The 14581-nt window shown below is 40.1% G+C and overlaps 1 protein-coding gene across 1 annotated transcript in view; it reads left to right on the forward strand.

Moving 5' to 3' along the window:
• The window catches only part of EIF4G3 (eukaryotic translation initiation factor 4 gamma 3), a 294797-nt gene extending 282691 nt beyond the window's left edge, over positions 1-12106 (forward strand). Inside the window, exons 34-37 of the mRNA XM_037032698.1 lie at positions 856-1002; positions 6539-6623; positions 8655-8801; positions 11220-12106. Coding sequence (XP_036888593.1) covers positions 856-1002; positions 6539-6623; positions 8655-8801; positions 11220-11401 — 561 coding nt within the window. The 3' untranslated portion in view covers positions 11402-12106. The remainder of the gene's footprint in view (positions 1-855; positions 1003-6538; positions 6624-8654; positions 8802-11219) is intronic.
• Positions 12107-14581: the final 2475 nt, after the last annotated feature.

Here is a 14581-nt window from a genome sequence, read left to right on the forward strand (position 1 = left end):
TAGGAATATGTCAGTCTTTGAAAGTGTTAGAAAAAAGGTATGTTGTTAACCTTTACTATTGTAATCTTAATGATTTTTGCATAGCAAAGCTTAATAAAGCAAAGTGTATACTACAGTGTCTTACCAATAATTTTGATTATTGGATTTTTTAACTGCTCATCTAAGAATAAAACAGGTATGTCATCATTTCTCACACTTGCATTCAGAATGGTCAGGAAGTGTTTGAAGGACTTAACCAAACCAAAACCAAAACGTTTTGACAACCGCAGTGTGGTGATGCTAATAAGAACCCGTAGGCTGCAGATTAGGAGTGAAATTGTATCCCAGCTAGTACCACTGCCCTCCTTGCAGCTTGTCACAGCTGAGAGTGAGACTAAAGCCCAGAGTGATTTAGAGGTAAGTATCCCCAGAGAAATCATTCTGTGTGCTTTGTTTTAAATATAATCAGAAATAAACAGTATAAAGCGCGGGCCTGCGAACCAGAGGATCGCGGTTCGATTCCCAGTCAGGGCACATGCCTGGGTTGCAGGCTGGTTCCCTGCAGGCCAACTCCCAGCAGGGGATGCACAAAAGGCAACCATACATTGATGTTTCTCTCCCTCTCTCCTTCCCCTCTAAAGATAAATAAATAAATAAATAAAATATTTTAAAAAAAAAGAAATTAACAGTATAAGAAGTTGGAGAAATATTCAGGATAGTGGTATGAGAATCTTTCAGGTCTATAAATATAAAATGTCTTATGCTGACCACTTTGATCCCATGTAAAATCAAAAATAAAGCTCATAACTTTGTTTTCCACTCTGATAAGTTGTTATTAATAAATTATGTCAATGTGTTTAACATTTTATGTTTTAGAAGTTGGACTTCATAGAGTCTGACAGTCCCTGTTCCTCTGAAGCACTTTCAAAGAAAGAACTCTCTGCTGAAGAGCTGTACAATCGACTTGAGAAACTCATTATTGAGGACAAAGCGAATGATGAACAGATCTTTGACTGGGTAGAGGTATAACAACTACATTCCCTTCGATGATGGCTCCTCAGGATAGATTTCTGAGGGGTTTCCTTAGTTCACATTGTTAATCTTTCACTTCCATAGGTGTTTTTATTTTTTTAATTTTTTAAATATATTTTATTGATTATGCCATTTCAGTTCTAATTCCCCCCTGCATACCCCTCCCCCTTGCATACCCCTCCCCCACCATTCCCCCCGTTTAGTTTATGACCATGTGTCTCAAGTTCTTTAGATTCTATATTTCCCCCACTATTCTTGCCCTCCCCCATCTATTTTCTACCTACTGTCTGTGCTACTTATTCTCTGTACCTTCACCTCCTCCCACTCCCCTGTTGCTAACCGTCCATGTGATCTCCATTTCTATGGTTCCACTCCTGATCTAGTTATCCTCTTAGTTTGCTTTTGTTTTAGGTGTGGTTGTTAATAACTGTGAGTTTGCTGTCCTTTCACTGTTCATATTTTTATCTTCTTTTTCTTAGATAAGTCCCTTTAACATTTCATATAATAAGGGCTTGGTGATAATGAACTCCTTGAACTTGACCTTATCTGAGAAGCACTTTTCTGTCCTTCCATTCTAAATGAAAGCTTTGCTGGATAGAGCAATCTTGGCTGTAGGTGTTTGGATTTCATGACTTGGAATACTTCTTTCCAGCCCCTTCTTGCCTGTAAGGTCTCTTTTGAGAAATCAGCTGACAGTCTGAAGAGAAGTCCCTTGTAGGTGACTGTCTCCTTATCTCTTGCTGGTTCTAGAATTCTCTCCTTCATTTTAATCTTGGCTAATGTAATTATGATGTGCCTTGGTGTGTTCCTTCTTGAGTCCACCTTCTTTGGGACTCTCTGAGCTTCCTGGGCTTCCTGGAAGTCTATTTCCTTTGCCAGATTGGGGAAGTTCTCCTTTATTATTTGTTCAGATAAGTTTTCCACTTGTCGCTCTTCCTCTTCTCCTTCTGATACCCCTATAATTTGGATGTTGGAATGTTTAAAGATGTCCTGGAGGTTCCTAAGCCTCTCCTCATTTTTTTGAATTCTTGTTTCTTTATTCTTTTCTGTTTGATCATTTTTTTCTTTCATCTGGTCCACTCCATTGATTTGAGTCCCAGTTTCCTTTCCATCACTGTTGGCTTCCTGTGCATTTCCCTTCATTTCATTTAGTTTAGCCTTCATATGTTCCTCTAATTTGTGACTAAAATGAACCAGTTCTGTTAGCATCCTGATCACCATTGTTTTGAACTGTACATCTAATAGATTGGCTGTCTCTTGGTCGCTTAGAAGTATTGGCTCTGGGGCTTTGAGCTGTTGTTCTTCTTGAGCCATAATGTTTTGCTCTGTTTGCACCTGTTAAGTATAAGGGGCAGAGCCTTAGGTGTTTACCAGGGCGGGGCAACCCAGTCACTGGGTAGTGACGCTGTATGTGGGGGCGGGGTCAGAGAGGGGCAATGGCACTTGTTCCACGCTCTCTCTCGGATTTTGGTCCCTTCTGCTGCTTCCTGCAAGCAAACCAGGCACCCCTGGTGCTGGTTCCTGGTTGTATGGGCCTGTGCACCCTCCAGGACCATGTGGGTCTCTCCAACAAACTCTCTGTGAGCCTGGGAGCTTCTCCTGGCACCTCAACCCTGAAAGTTTTTCCAATTAGTGCTTTTAGGCTTTAACTCCTGTAGCTGGGGTCCTAGCCTGCGCGGTCTGTCCCACTGCTCACTCCTTGGCCTGGTTTATCTGCATGTGAATGTGTGACCGTGGTCAGCCAGCCACCTTGCATCCCCACTGGGTCTGCCCGTTGCTACCCCACACCTGGGATCTGCCAGCCTCTGTCTGCACTCCCGAGTCAGTCTGGTAGAAAGTTGCCCAACCCCACTCTGCCAGCCGCTGACTCCGCCCCTCTTACCAGTCTGGCTGAATGGTTTGTTGTTGTCGGACCTCTGTACAGTTCAGTTTTCTTTGTTTTGGTTGCGTTTTTGTTACTAAAACTTTGTTGTCTTTAAACTTGGTTGTGTTAGGAGGCACAGTGTTTCTACCTACGCCTCCATCTTGGCCGGAAATCCTGATGTTTTTAATTTTATTGTTTGTATTTTTTATTTAAAATATTTTATATCTTTTTAGAGATAAGGGAAGGGAGAAAGAGAGGGAGAGAAACATTAATGCGTGTTTGCCTCTCGTGTACCCCACACTGGGAACCTGGCCCACAACCCAGGCACGTGCCGTGACTGGGAATTGAACCAGTGACCCTTTGGTTTGCAGGCCAGTGCTCAGTTGACTGAGCCACACCAGCCAGGGATGTTTATATTCTTACATGTATGTGTATTTGTAACTCTGTATGTCTGTTTTTCTATTTTTATAAGATTAGTTTTGCCCTGGCTGGTGTGGCTTAGTGGATTGAGTGCCTGCATGTGAACTGAAAGGTTGCCAGTTCAATTCCCAGTCAGGCACATTCCTGAGTTGTGGGCCAGGTCCCCGGTTGAGGGGCATGCAAGAGGCAACCCATCAATATATCTTTTGCACATTGATGTTGCGCTCCCTCTTTTTCTCCCTATCTTCCTCTCTCTAAAAATAAATAAATAAAATCTGAAAAAAAAATAAAAAGATTAGGTTTTGTAAAGTCAAGTAAAAATACTCAGAACATGAGCCATTTTCCTGGGTCTCTCCTTAAGTTAGGATATACCCCATATTTTACCATTCAGACATTTGCATCCGTAAGTGTTTTCACATTTTAAATACTATCCTTGGTAAAATTAATAGGTAGTATGTAGTTATTGTGAAAGGTGTTACCTTAATACACTCCCTTTTGAAAATTTTATAACTCATTTATCTTGTGTTGTAAAGTCTGTTGGTCATGTCTGTTTTTAATGTTACTGTATTTCTTTACATAGTCATTCTTGTTTATATAGGTGTATTTAATTTGTGCACATCTTCCATGGGATCATATAATAATCCAACTTGGAGGAAAGCCCTGGAGGGCTAATCTGTTCCTCTCCGTCTTTATGAATCCTCTTTTGTAGTCCTTCTAATAGGTTATTATTTCTTAACCACTTCTAGTCATTGAGACATAATGAAATTTCTGATATTTTGGTTGTTGGGGGCGTTGTTTGGTTTGGGGTTTTTTACCTGTTTTTTCCCTTGTCTGTATGAGATAAGTCTATCATTTTACCTAGTGGGGGATCTTTTAGTTAATTGTCATAGTCTGTTATTGTATTCCTGTCTCTCTCTCTCTCTAGGTTCTTTTTTACTTTCTGAAAGTCTTGAGTGATTTGTGCAAACTGAGCGTAATCACCAGATGTGGTCCAGCAGAGTTAGCCGGCGCTGCTGCATTTTCTGTTCCGGACTGTGTGCTCTCGGCAGGCCCATCACACTGAACTCAGATTGCTCTCTCGTTCTTTCTGTAGTACCCGTTCTTTCACAGTCTCCAGTGTTGCCATCTTCTCCCATTCTGAACTTAGGCATTTTGTTTTGGAACCAGAAGGGGGTTTTTACATTTATTTCTGTTTATGTTCATCTTAAAGTAAACAGCCTTTCTCAGCCCTCACTGGTGTGGCTCAGTGGATTGAGCATCGGCCTGTGAACTGAGGGGTCGCCAGTTTGATTTCGGTCAGGGCACATGCCTGGGTTGCAGGCCAGGTCTCCATTTGGTGGCATGGGAGAAGTGTCCAGTCAATGTTTCTCTTGCACATCGATGTTTCTCTCTCTCTTTCTCCCTCCTTTCCCCTCTCTCTAAAAATAAGTAAAATCTTTTAAATAAAACTGATGAAGCAAAAACAATAGAGGCTGTGTTCATAATACATACAGATGTTTGTTGCTCTGTCGAATACCAGTATTGCATAAATCTGATTTTGCTTACCTATCCCAACTAGGAGACCCATCTTCCTTCTTGTTCTTGCCCATTTTTGTTAACATCTTTGCTTAATCTATAGTTTCATGATATTTTTCTTCAGGTCTTTTCTGCTCTTGAATATTAGAATTATAATCAGATTTATTTGGTAGAAGAATTGTGCAGTTTGTTTCTTTAAAGTAGAAAAAGCAGTCAGTGATTTGAAAGTTGTATTTATGATCTAATTACAGTTAGCTAACTTGTTTCTTTTTCTCAGACTCTGCTTGAAAGCTAATCCTATGGGGATTTCAAATGAGAATTCAGTGCATGAAATAGCTCCATTCAGTTGTTTATATAAAGTATTGTTGAACCAGAATGTTGTGTTTTTATTCTCTCATTTATTCTTCAAAAATAATTGTTCAGACTTTGAAGAAGTAATTTCTGTGGCCAGACCAGCCTTACTTCAGCCAAAATAAAATATTTTTAAAGAGGAATAAACCAGGAACTGACTGTAACACAGAAATCATCTTGACATCTGTGATGTGTGGCTTTTGCCCCACTCCCTCCTCAGCGTACCTGTCAGCAGTGGCCCCATGTGCTTCTGTTCCGGGGGGAGGTCGGTAATGAAACCTCTTCCTGGAGCACAGCCCTCTGTGTTCATCTTGACCCAGGTCCCGCCACACCGCCCGTCTCTCCCGTTCACACTCTTTGTTCTGCTCGCAGGAAGCTAGCAGTTCCTCCCAGGTCATATTTAAGGTTAGATCAGAGAGAGAAAGCTGCTAGTTAATTTTTGTCAATTCTAAAATTCATAAACATTAAATTCATCATCTCTGAATACCTTTTGTCATTCTTAGCTTTCTAACACAGAAGTTTATAATGACATCTTTATTTGTTTTCCTGGCCAGTCATTTGAAGACTGATCCTTTCAGGAGAAAATACTATGCTGTGCTATTTTTTTGTGTGCTATTTTTTTAAAGGCTGAGATAAGCATTAATTCTATTCACAGACATAAGTAACATAAACTTTGAAAAGTATTTGGAATATCTGCCTAGAAAATGTCTTCTTTTATTTCTCATTTCCTTTTGCTAATCATCTTTTATAGTAAGAGAAATAAGATCTTAAGAGAAATAAGCTAAAAAATAAGTTTGGGGCTCATTTACTTAGCATATTTCTAAATGCATTTTTTTGCCATCCTTAGAAAAGAGTAAGGGTTTTGTCACGGCCACCCGAAGGGTTTGTTTGTTTGAGGCAATGCCCGAGAGCAATCTCTAATTCAACATTGAAATCCAGGTGAAAAGCAGTGTCAGCTCATCTGAGAAAGAGTTGTACACAGCTGAGAAAAGTAGTCTTTAAAATATACTGTGGTGGTTGTTAAGTTCTTTCAAATTTACAGATTTGGATAAGTCATCTTAATATGGGTCATTTATTGAGGAAGAGTAATGTTTTTACATCATTCCACCTCCAAATGTATGTAGTACACAGCACTGTATAATAGAACGAGCAAAGGACAGGCAGTGACAGTGGCCCCGAAAGCTAAATGCTGCTACTTACAACATTCTCAGACATAACTGACAGTAGCCTAAGTATTTTTCAGTGAATTGGATTAATTTTCACAAGATTGAATGTGACCCCATCTGCCCTTCATGCCAGTTAAAACCTAGTTTAGGAGAAATAATTTCTCTGGTGTGCAAGGGTACCTTTAACAGTTCCATTTCCTTTTGATACCAGGCTAATCTAGATGAAGCCCAGATGAGTTCACCTACATTCCTTAGAGCTTTAATGACAGCTGTTTGTAAAGCAGCTATTATAATAGGTAAGTAATGTTTCTAAAGGGAAAGCTAACACCTGAAATCCCCACTACGTCAAATACTGACAATTTGGGCCTGTTTTAAATTGCCTTTAAAACTTGCCCTGTATAGCTCCATTTCTGTGCAAATGGGTACTATTTCTGTCTACAATGCCTGGCTGTCTCAAGCCGGGGGAGGTCTGAGCAACTACTGCATGCCTGTGGTTGTCTTACACTGTTACATGTTACTTTCCTAATTTACCTCCAACATTGAAAGCTTCCTCATCCTTCCCTTCAAAAGTTCAAATGAAGGGCCCTGGCGGGTTTGGCTCAGTGGATTGAGCCCTGGCCTGCAACCTGAAAGGTCTCCAGTTTGATTCCTAGTCAGGGCACATGCCTGGGTTGCGGGTCAGGTGCCCAGTTTGTGGTATATGAAAGTTAGCCGATCAATGACTCTTTCTCTCTCTTTCTCCTTCCCTTCCATTCTCCCTAAAAATAAGTAAAATGTTAAAAGAAAAAGGATTTTTTTAAAAAGTTATAATGAATGGGTTGGATATTCTTAACCTAATATCAATCAAGGACTAATCTCAACAGGAAAACCATTTTGTGTAAATAATATATGAGGAAGGAAAATACCAGTTGCTTCTCCTACTTTATGTTGACTTTATGTAAGGCAGTTTTATTGAATGGTGATGAATTTCATGGATAGGAGTAGGATTGGTAGAAACTCTTAAATATTCCAAGATGTCTATAATATTTAATGATATTTAACAAAGTCATGCTGTTAGCCTCAGGTAGACATTTCCATCTCAGAAATAGGAAGGAAAAATCCATCAGCTCAAAAGTTCTTCATAATTTCAGGCCTCTCTTTGTCATTTCAAAAGATAGCTTTAGAATTGTAAATTAGGACTTTCAATGCTAGTTCTTTAATGAGGTAAACAACAAGCCAAGTAGAAAGTCTTTGTTAATTTTTTTTAAATCATTTCCGTTATCTGTGGAAACATAAGATTTTGGCACTTTAAAATCAGGGTTGGGCCTGGCTGGTGTAGCTCAGTGGATTGAGCACAGGCCTCTGAAGCAAAGGGTCACTGGTTCAATTCCCAGTCAGGGCACGTGCCTGGGTTGCAGGCCAGGTCCCCAGTGGGGGGCACATGAGAGGCAATCACACTGCCTCTCTCCCACTTTCTCCTTCCCTTCCCCTTGCTCTAAAAATAAATTAATAAAATATTTTTTAAAAATCAGGGTTGGAATATATAAAAGCTGCTGTTAAAGACTAGATTGTGTCCTACTGCTAACTTACAGAGGAAACGTAACCTCACGTTTCTTGGCACTGAGGACGCCTTTCTCAACCCCTTTTTATTGTGCCTTCTCCCCAGAAGCCTAGATCAGATATGTTGTTTGGTACAATTAGTCCTTATGCTCCTTATAATTAATAAAATATATCTAATTCTTTTACCCTTCTAAAAAGATTTGCATGGGCCCTGGCTGGTGTAGCTCAGTAGATTGAGTGCGGGCCTGCGAACCAGAGGATCGAGGTTCGATTCCCAGTCAGGGCACATGCCTGGGTTGCAGGCCGGTTCCCTGCAGGCCAACTCCCAGCAGGCCAACTCCCAGCAGGGGACGCACGAAAGGCAACCATACATTGATGTTTCTCTCCCTCTCTCCTTCCCCTCTAAAGATAAATAAATAAATAAAATCTTTTTTTAAAAAAAGATTTGCATGAACTACCACTCTTAATTTCCTTTTTAATGTTTCATTTCTAGCTTAGAATGTCATAAAACCACTGTACCTGCTTCATCTTCATTAAAGCTAAAGAACTGGGTCTGCCCTCAAAGGCACCCAGCACTCAAAACACATCCCCCTCCAGGGTTTTTATTATTTCAGGAAGAATGTCCCATTAAGAATTTCAGAATGTTCTGATTTTCAAAATCTTTGCCCCGGGCCCCCTCGCTTCTTCTTTCCTTGTAGAGTAAGATGTGTCAGAAAGACGCAGACATTGAAAATGGTCCCGTGTGTTATTTCCTTAAATGTAATTCTTGGCTCTTGTGTCGCCTCCAGCTGACTCCTCCACCTTCCGAGTGGACACTGCTGTGATCAAGCAGAGAGTGCCCATCTTACTCAAGTACCTAGACTCGGACACGGAGAAGGAACTGCAAGCACTTTATGCACTACAGGCGTCAATAGTAAAACTCGATCAACCTGCCAGTAAGTTTACCTCTTGCTACAGTTAGCCCAGCCAAGGGGCGAGGCTTATCCAGGCCCAGACTTCAGCAGTGGTTCCGTGAGTTCGAACAGGAGGTAATAGAAGAATCGCTGGTCACAAAAACTCAGATAACCCACAACTTTAATAAGTCTAAATTTTGTATGTACTTTTATGAGAAAATGATAACTAGTTTAAATTAGATATTTAATCCTCACCCTGGGAAAGGTTTGTCTAATAAAACTTTCTCCAGTGTTGGAAATACATCTGTACTGTGCAGTGTGGCAGCCATGAGCCACATATGTCTGGTGGCTGCTGTGACTAAGGAGCAAAATTTTAAATTTTATATAAATGTAAATAGCCACCATGGATAGTAGGAACCCTGTTGACAATGCAGGTCTAGGGATCTCAGTGCTAGCCTATGTGTTACATAATTTCCCACTTTTGGGGGGATGGGTCTTAATAATGAAGGAGAATGATACTCTTCAGAATCCTCGGGCACCAGACAAAGACACTAAGGCATTTTAGACTAGTTTTCAGTTACAGGTTGTGGTTAAGGCTGGCTCATCAGACAAATAAGGAACCTGACACCTAAGCCTTGGTGATATTGGTAAATTAACTGAATTGTGTTACATTTTGAAAATTCAGTTGGAACTTGTGAAAGTGGAAATTACGTGGCTGTTGCAGAGATGGCACTGAAGTAGTTCTTTGGCACTTGTTTAGGCTGTGGCTTTGGCAAAGTCTTCCTGCTCCGCTGGTGCCAGTGAGTCCCTCTAGACAGCGACCTCCACCCGGTGCGCTGCCAGGATGGTTGACATGCGCTCCACCTGGCTGTTTAGTTGGGGGCACCGACCTCTTTTCCCTTTGAGTGTGAAGTTTAAAAAAAGTGACAACAGCCAACACAAAATAGCTGCCTGATGTGAATGAATTAAAAGTGTACCTTTTTTAAAATCAGATCAACGAAAAATACATTTTTGGTGTGTGTGCCACAGAATTTTAGTAATTTTTATATGTGTTCCATGAGATGAAAAGGGTTTAAAAACGCTGCTCTAGCCCTGGCTGGTGTAGCTCAGTGGATTGAGCGTGGGCCTGCGAACCAGTCTATCGCGGTTCGATTCCCAGTCAGGGCACATGCTTGGGTTGCAGGCCAGTTTCCGGCAGGGGCCAGTTCTCTGCAGGGGATGCACGAGAAGCAACCATACATTGATGTTTCCTTCCTCTCTCCTTCCCTTCCCCTCTAAAGATAAATAAATAAAATATTAAAAAAAAAAAAACGCTGCTCTAGGAGATAAAGGAAAAGATTGAAACAGATAATCATCAGGGTTTAACTGAAGAGACGTCTAAGTCTGAATAAGAGAGTTAATTTGACTTTGTTTTTTCTCTGTCCAGACCTTTGAAAGGTTGTTTAACATTATGGCTCCCTCTTTTATTCTTCTAGAATGAGAACACTAACTTCTCAGGGGATGGTTAAGTAGTTGATAAAATTGATGCTGTGTGTTCAGCCAGTCAAAGTATCTCCCATAATGTCTCAGCCTCAGTAATCCCTGGAGAGATGTTTAATTCTAGACTTAGCCCCAACATAATCATGGCCATTTGCTTCCATTTCCCCATTGACCAACTCAGTTTTAGAGAATGAAGTGACTTCATTATTGGCTTGACTAATAAAATTACTAATATTTATTAGCAATTATTTATTCTACTGCCTCCCTCCATTAATATGATCAGCAAGCTGACTTTAAATGAATTTTAAGAGCCCATAATGAGAAGATTTTTTTTTTTTTGAAGAATACGTAAAACCCTCTGTTGGGTTTTATGTCCTTACTAACTTTCTCCATTTTTTGAACGATAATATAAACTAAGTTTCCACTGTGAGAACCAAATAGAGAATTAAAACTGCCCAGATTATCTGAGCATTGAAAACAACAAATTGACTGTCATCTCACTAGATAAAACCTAAGTGAGAGTTTTTACCCATGTTTTCTATGTAAATTATTACTGTTTTTGTTTTGAAAATAATATTAGAAGGGGAGGGGTATATCCTGCTCTTACCTCCCAAAATTTGTGAAAAATAGTATGTTTTTATTGTAGAATTCAAATAAAGAAATGGACAAAATAATTATTTTATATTTAATTTTTGAAGTGTTTAGGTAGACAACTACATAATATTAAAGCAATATCAGAAAATAGTTCAAATTGAACAAAATAACAGAAATAAGAAATCGTTTAGACTGTTCAAGTCTTCTTTCCTGTTCTTTAGACAAGTCCTTTTGCTGCTTATACCATCGAGAGGGAGTATGATGCATTGTCACGATGCTCTTCTCTAGGAGAATTGATTGTGCGTTCAGTCATTGCTTGGAAATACAGTCTTTCCTTCACAGCTACAGCGCCCCCAAAACTGACGGTTTATTTTCACTTCCTTACAGATTTGCTGCGGATGTTTTTCGACTGTCTGTATGACGAAGAGGTGATCTCCGAGGATGCCTTCTACAAATGGGAAAGCAGCAAGGACCCCGCAGAGCAGAACGGGAAGGGTGTGGCCCTGAAGTCTGTCACGGCATTCTTCACGTGGCTTCGGGAAGCGGAAGAGGAATCTGAGGATAACTAAAATGTCAAATACACAAAAAGAAACAAAAGAAACAATTTAAGTATTTTTTTAAAAAGTTTCACGTCTTCGCCAATCACAGTGCAGCAAGGCCAATTCTCGCAGAAACCCCCACGTGTGCACGAGTGGGAGAGGGGGAGAGAACAAAGGTGATCATGGAGGAAAAGGTACTGGAAATAAGTACACTTCGACTGAGGGCGGGAGCACTAAAACCAAAATACATGTATTATTTATAGAAAATATTTTCTGTTATAATCTTTTCTTTTTAAACGAGGACTCATACTTTAAAAAAACCACATCTGTTTAGCAAAAAAGTTGAGAACTTTTAATTTATTTTAAGGACTGCAAATGCCAGTGTAATTTTTTAATTTGCAGTTTCTGTAAACAACTTGTATAATAGAAAAGCAGAGAAATAAATTTCCCTCCCCTTCAGATGCACCTCAAGTTTGTTTTAAAGCATAGTAGTTAGTCCAGATTTAAGAAGGTTTGGGGTGAACAAGGTAAGAAAGATTTTTTTTCTTTTGGCATCAAATCTTTCTGCCTGCCTCTCAGCTTGCTTCAGAAAATTTTTTAAAAATCTCAGTAGTAATCAAAACATACATAACCTTGGAACAGAGGGAAATGCTGTGGACCAGAGAACTCCAAGAATTGTTTAAAAAAAAAAGTGCTACCCTTGGAAAAGTACTCTTAATACTTTTGAAATCTTTAGAGCAACTATAAGGCTTGTAAATACATAGAACAAATATTTAAAAAAACAAAAAGAAATTGACTCAATACTATTTCTTTTCACTTTCAAAATATAAAGAACAAAATAAAGGCAAACATTGCAAGTTTAAAAGAAAGTAAAGTGACTTCTCCTTTTGATAGCTGCTGTTGTCTAACCCACATCCCCCGGGAGGTCGGAGAGGGAGCGAAGTTGGGGGGAGAGGGAGAAAGAGAGTGCGCGCGTTCGTCTGCAGTTGGGAGATGCAAGCTGCTTTTGGGTAAGGAGAGCGCCTGCACTTGGGTGGGAGAGCCCCTCTGGAAGTCCGGGGGAGCTTCTTTCCAACACCAACTAGAAACACATTCAGGGTGGGAGCGACCTAAGGGCAATTTTTAAATAACTAAGTGTCCCATTGTATGTATTAGGACTAAGGACGCTAGTTCACTTTGAGACGACCACACTGGTTTTTAAATCATCAAATTCCTCCAAAGATGTCTTCTAAAGAATGAAAGAAACCAAAGCTAAATTATACTTTTTAAAAAGTGGGCATGGGGTTTAAAACCAAACTAAAATACTGTGTGTGAAAATCACAGTGTTCCCCAACTTCATCTTCACTCAAGCTATTCTGGTGAGTATAAAACCAACTGTGGTTTTTGGCCTCTCCTTCTCCTACAGATATTGGAATGCTGGATTTTTGGTTTTTTGGTTTTTTCCTTTTTTGTGAAGCCATAGTCCCTACAGATGGTTTTCCATTTCAGTTGTTTGTAGGCTATGACTCTACGAAATGTACTTTTGAAGAAAGACAGGCTGCTCCCAAATAAACAGTCTTCGTATTTTGTATCTGGATAACCAAAGAGTTCTTCTGGCTTCCATCTCTGAAGAAATACTCACATTAAGAGACTTGGCAAGATTTGTGAAGCACAGGAACAAAATTTTCCGTAGCAGTAACAAGTTCCCTTCAGAGTGCAGTGGAGCACAACACCAGCTTCCCACCACGTGGACCACCGATCCCACTCCACAGTCACAGAAAGCTGTTCTCAACGAACCAGGCTCTGCAAGTCTTGTGACAGGCTCGCGACAGCATCTGTCATAAAAGACGGGGCCTGAAAAGCTGGTGGGGGTCTGGCTGCAGGATCTTCCTGGGATTCCTCATTTGGAAGAAGCAACCTGATTCTCTAATATACCGAGTTTTAACAGCTGCTGGAATCAAAGTGCAGAGGGTCTATTCCAGGGGTCTCCTAAAGGATAGAGGTTTTTAAGTGTTGGCAGCACTCACAGGAGATGAAGGATGGGAAGTTTGGGAAAAGCAAGGTGGTGACTGCCTCTTGGGAATCCGTGGCTGTCATTTGCAGGGATTTGGCCAGAAAGGAGTTTCAGGTAGTAGTAATTGCCTACTCATCAGTGTTTTAGAAGTGCAAGGAATGGAGGAAAGAGAATAATATTTTTGGAAAAAAGATCCAAGGATTGAAAAACCTTCAGATATAAATACCTGCAGCACAATAACAGAAATAATGGTTAAAATCTCAGCTATAACATGAAGTGTGATAAGACTACAAAGTTATTTCTGGGTATCTTGTTGCTCTATACACAGAGTACTAGAAAGGTTACCTGAGGATAAAATACGAGCAAAGTGGCATAATTATTCCCTACTATTCATATCAACCGAACTGCAAAACCTTGTCACAATTCTTACCCCTTTACAGTTTTCTCACTAGGAAACAGGGTGTTTGTTTTTTAAAGTAACAGGTGTCACAGCAGCTTTGACATGATTGCCCGCCCTCAGGCTGTCATAGGTGCTTTCACCCATTCACACTTAGGGGACAGGTTCATTACCTAAGATGCTTTGCTTTGTGTCTGTATTCAAACTGGTCGACTCACAGCTATTTAGTAATTTAAGTGAGAGTTTTTCCTTTTCTAGCAAAAGAATGTTAATACCAGTTTTTAAAGTAAACTCATTTGAGATTCTTGCATTGACCAACAAGCCATTTCACAGCTGCATCATGAACTTGGTTTATTTATCAGATACTTACTGAGCGTCTGCTCTGTACTAAGTGCAGGGAGTAGAACAGTGAACACACACACAGTCTCTGCTTCCAGGGAGGTCTCCGTGAAGAGAGCGTGAGCTAGAGGTTCACGTGCTGCATCAGCATCTCATCCCACCAAGAAGTGTCTGCCCCTCATTACTCGGGTGGATCTTTTGTTTTTTATCTTATTTTTATATTTCGAGATGCATTCTAGATTATTTGCCACAATTAAATCCAAAGACAGTTTTATCTGTTCTAGAAACACTCTCCAAACAAGTTACAATTCTGGGGGTTTTGACATATGTTTTTGTTTCAAATGGCTCCATTCAAGTCAAAAGGATTTTAAGCTAGGAAAAAAATAGTCCTCAGTTTTTCCATCTAATTCTGTGTTTTTGTTATTCAAGTGTTGTTCTTTTAAAAACTGTGTAGGGGTTCACTTTCTGGATTTGACCATGC

This window comes from Sturnira hondurensis, unplaced genomic scaffold (assembly GCF_014824575.4).
Source record: "Sturnira hondurensis isolate 20B ecotype Veracruz unplaced genomic scaffold, ASM1482457v3 Scaffold0021555, whole genome shotgun sequence".
Taxonomy (NCBI): Eukaryota; Metazoa; Chordata; class Mammalia; order Chiroptera; family Phyllostomidae; genus Sturnira; species Sturnira hondurensis.